Genomic DNA, 4655 nt, shown 5'->3' with positions numbered 1-4655 from the left:
TGATAAATCATTTAACACGGCACATTGCTTTCTGTTTATCAGTCGACTCAACTTTGTTAATCAATCTATCACATGGCAATTTCGCAGTTTCCTACAATCGCTATGGATAAAATCCACTGCCTTCCCTTTATTCACCATTTCTGTTATTTCATCAAAACATTCACCTAAATTGGTCAAGCACAATTTACCTTCTGCAAGTCCTTGCTGGCACCTTTTATTGAACTCATAGATCTCCAAGGGTGTGTACATTTTGTCACTTATTCTTGTTAAACTTAACCACCTCATATTAAGCAGACTAGCCAGTAGCTGCTAGAAATATTTTTGAAATAACTTGAGAGAGGCCAATATCCCATCATCAAGTCACCCTTTCTTTACATGTGGAGAGTCCTTGACACTCAACTACTCAGAGCCAGCTCTCAGAGTGAACAGAGCCTCTGACACTTCTGTTTGTATCTGTCAGCTAGGGCTCCCTGATTTGATCAGATTGACAGCCCCAATCAGGGAACTCATATTCTATAAGGTCCACCTGGCTGACCTTGTTACAAGTCCGCACCATGCCCCCCCAGTGTGAGAACATAGACATGTGTTTTTTTGTAGCCCCTCCTGGGTTGTTTTAGTACTGGATCAGGTTCTTCCAACTCTGTCTCTGATACAGGCAATGTGTAAGGCATTGTAGCTTGCCTCTTGTGCCCAAAGTGTCTCAGAAGAAATTCATTCTCCTCTTCAGGTGGCAAGGCAGTGACATTCACCATGTCAATCTCAGATTCAGAGGTAGCTTTAACACTAGACGGACAGGGAGAACCCACAGGTCCTGGAACACTTGGAAAGGCAGTCAAAGAGCCAGGTATGTTTTGCTCCGGCACTGCTTGCAAGTTTGCAGCTTTCATCTGTTCCACATGCTTGTACAGGACCGTCAAATCTAGCCAAATTTCATATATCACTGTACCTGACCTCGCATCAACCGTGCCTCTTGCCCATGCAGTGCCATTCCCGTGGTTCCTACACCAAATTTCGTCTCAGAGGTAAACAGTCTCTCTCACTTAGAGGAGTCTTATGTCCTGTACTGGTGTTCCTAATGCTGTTTAACCACCCCCCTCAAGGTCCAGGAAGATCAGATTTAATCTGGCGCAGAATCTTCTCCCCATGGAGCGATCACTGTAGTTGCATGAGGGGCGGTCCTATAATCAAATGGAAACTGGGATACTTTGGTACCTCGTGAAGCTGTAGGCTGTTTCTTTATGTCTGCCTTCAAAGTTTGGATTGCTCTTTGGATGATGGATGGTATGGAACTGTCCTTATATTACAAATACCATTAGACTTTAGGAAATATTCAAATTCCCTACATCGTTTACTGAAATATTGCAAAGGCTGACGATACCCCAAATGGCAGTCTCATACATTGATACAAACCCTTAATAAGCATGACTCATGCTCATCTTCGTGAAGGACAGCCCATCTGCCAGATTTATGTATAAATCCTCTATGCGAGGGATTGGGTATTTATCCAGCCGTGAAAAACAGTTCCCCATTTGTCTAAAATCCCCACTAAGGCAAACCGACCTGTCGGGCTTCATAATCAGTATGACTGGTGCTGCTCATTCCACAAACTTGACAGGTTTGGTGATTCCGTCACGTTCCAGCTTTCTGCCTCTACTTTTGCCCATAAGGCAAATGGCACTGGATAGCTCTTACAGAATCATGGAATTGCTTCCTAGTCAACATGCAAAGTGGCCTTGGCTCCTTTGATAGTCCCTAGACCTTCCTGAAAAACATTCGGGTATTTAATTAGGACTTCACTCAGGCAGCCATGTTCTAATTGAGAGATGTTGAGCCAATCTCGGTGAATCTTTCTCAATCATTGACACCCATCAAGCTTGGGCCTGAGCCTTTTCCTATAATCAGTGATATCTGAGCCCACTTTTTCTCATAAGAGATCAGAACCAAAGTCGTACACTTAATTTGTAAAGGTTCCCAGCACAGCTTCTCAGTCTAGCCAAGGTCTTGCGCAAACTTCAGGGTTGGAGTCCAGAGTGAATTTCGTTAAAGACTGGTTCTGTGATCACTGAAACAACCATGCCGGCATCGACCCCCACTAGAACCAGGTAACTGTTTAACGGAACATTTAATATGATTGGGTCTGATTTAGATGAGGCTAAACAATTTAACTGTTCCTAATCACTGTCTGGGATACTGACCTATGAGTTCTCTTCCTCAATTTAGGTCTAGTGGGACTCTTTTGATGTCTATAGTCAGCCTACTAGCAGCAACTACAATGGCATGCTGGCCAGGATCCTGAAGAAAATTTTTAACTATTTGGTTGAGGCATGGCTTTGTTTTGGGGTTTTGCTTTTGGCTGACCTAAACTCCCTCTGGTCAGGATATGTCCTGAGTGAGGCTATGCAATTGCCTTCACTCAAGTGGTAGTACCCCAAGCTCAGTCAAACCGGCAAGGATGTCCACTTCCATCAGAATACCCTGCAGCTCACATGTTCCACTTGCCCCATTTTCCAATGATAAAGCCAACTGTAGTGCCTGTTTGATATCCAGTTGGATTTCAGCTAGTAGGCACTTTTGCATGGTTACATCATTAATCCCACATTCCAAATGGCCTCTCAGCATCTCATTAAGGGTTAAACCAAAGTCACATGCTTCTGCCAGTCATCTTAACCTAGTCAAAAATCCAGATATGCATTCCTCTGGTTCTCAAATTGCCAAGTAAAACCGATAGTGTCTCAGAATTAGAGGGGGCTTGGAGCTGTAATGTTCCTTAACTAAATCCATCAACTCTTGAAAGGTTTTAGTATCTGGTGCCTCGGGGAAAGTTAGGTACCTAATAACCAAAAAAGCTGCAGCTCCACAAGCTGTCAGGAGAATTACTCATTGCTTTTTATTTCTTCGTGTGTCACTTGCCTGGAAAAAATAATGCATTCTTTCCGCATACTGGGCCCAGTCTTCGACAGCAGAATCAAATAGGCCAACTTTCCCAAGTAATGGTATGATGCCAGAAATACTTACTGCTGCGAGCAAATTTCTTCAAGTGCATGCTTTTCTCTCATCACCACAGAAATAGCTCCACAAAGGCCAGTATCCCATCATCAAGTCAGTCTTTATTTACACGTGGAAAGTCCTTGTCACTCAACCAGCTTCCTCAGAGCCAGCGCTCAGACTGAACAGCACCGCCGACACTTCCAGGGCTCCCCGAATGGACCAGATTAACATGCCCAATTAGGGAATTTATATTCTGTGAGGTTCACCTGGCTGACCTTGTTACAATCACTACAGTTTTTACATCTTCCTCGTACAAAGATGTCCCATTTGTCCAAATTCTTGTCATTTCCCTGCCTCTAGGGAAAATTGGAAGAATGTGACAATGAATCCACTATCCCCATCCTCACTTCCTTTATTAGCAAGGGTTTCAAACCATTCAAGCCAAGCAATTTATTCACTAGCTATTTTAAAGGCAGGAAATTCCTATCAATTTTCACAGCATCTATTACCTTTATTATCTCCACTTCTACTGATAATTTGAAAGCATCAACCTCTCAGAAAACACCAATGTAAAGTGCTCTAGCTTTGCCTGTATCCTATGCATACGTCATCTTCACTTTCCCTAATAGATCTCCCACCAAGCGTCTTACTCCCACTCACTAACTGAAACCTAGATAGAGGATCTTTGGGTTCCCATTTTACACTAACTTCAGTTTTATTCTTATTCACCCATTACCAAGCTCAGTTTTCTGTTCACTTCCCCTGTCAATTTATTGTATATGGCCTGGGTCTCACTTGAATAATTCACAAATCACTCATCCTTTTTTCTTTCATCATGTTGTGTATCTACCAGACCATTTGAAACAGCCCAGGATTTTGGTGCCCCTGCATTTTGCGATTGTTAGAATGTTCCTAGTCTGTATTTTAAACATTTTTTCCTTAAGATCACACATTGCTCTAACCTCATGAAAAGCTAAAATCAATGTGATTTCTCAGGAGCTTCCAACCTTATTGATTGTTGATTCCTCGGGAGTTATATAGTAAACTGCACTGACAAATATATTTTTTGTCATTATAAACTGCAAGGGAACAAAGTAATTAGCTGAACTCAAAGTAAATAATTGAAATAAAAACTTTCTGGTATTTGACGTAGAAATAGTTATAAATATGTCAATTTACCGGAAGAGATATGCTTTCTTCAGGACACCTTCATCTTCACAATATTTTGGTACTGCTTCCCTGGCACAGTCGACCTACAAACCAGAGCAATGTTTTAGTGGGATAACACAATACTGATAACACAGTAAAATGGCTATCAACCTAAAATTGCCTCTCTTTCAAAATTGTTTTCTAAGCAAACATTTTTCTGCTAATTTTCTCTACTTCTCTTCTGTAGAGCAAGACCATGTAGAAGCCAGTTTATTGATATAATTCTTCAGGGTGTGGCATCGATGCTACACCAGCTCGTACTTAGTTCATGCTGGCTCCAATCTGTGTGTTCGATACCTATTAGGACAGAGATAGTAGGAACTGCAGATGCTGGAGAATCCGAGACAACAAGGTGCAGGGCTGGATGAACACAGCAGGCCAAGCAGCATCATAGGAGCAGAGAGGCTGACGTTTCGGGCCTAGACCCTTCATCAGAAAAGGGGGAGGGGAAGGGGGTT

General features: G+C 42.4%; 2 protein-coding genes across 2 annotated transcripts in view; one reads left to right on the top strand and one right to left on the bottom strand.

Annotated features, from left to right (window-relative positions):
- Positions 1-4655, top strand: part of LOC109932736 (thioredoxin domain-containing protein 16-like) — a 105474-nt gene that overhangs the window by 55834 nt on the left and 44985 nt on the right. The window lies entirely within an intron of this gene.
- txndc16 (thioredoxin domain containing 16) overlaps positions 1-4655 on the bottom strand; it is a 40802-nt gene that overhangs the window by 24846 nt on the left and 11301 nt on the right. The window contains exon 3 of the mRNA XM_048599852.1: positions 4168-4241. Coding sequence (XP_048455809.1) covers positions 4168-4241 — 74 coding nt within the window. The remainder of the gene's footprint in view (positions 1-4167; positions 4242-4655) is intronic.

This window comes from Rhincodon typus, chromosome 8 (genome assembly GCF_021869965.1).
Source record: "Rhincodon typus isolate 14 chromosome 8, sRhiTyp1.1, whole genome shotgun sequence".
NCBI lineage: Eukaryota > Metazoa > Chordata > Chondrichthyes > Orectolobiformes > Rhincodontidae > Rhincodon > Rhincodon typus.
The sequence above is the reverse complement of the archived record's forward strand: the minus strand, read 5'-3'. Positions and strand labels throughout refer to the sequence as shown.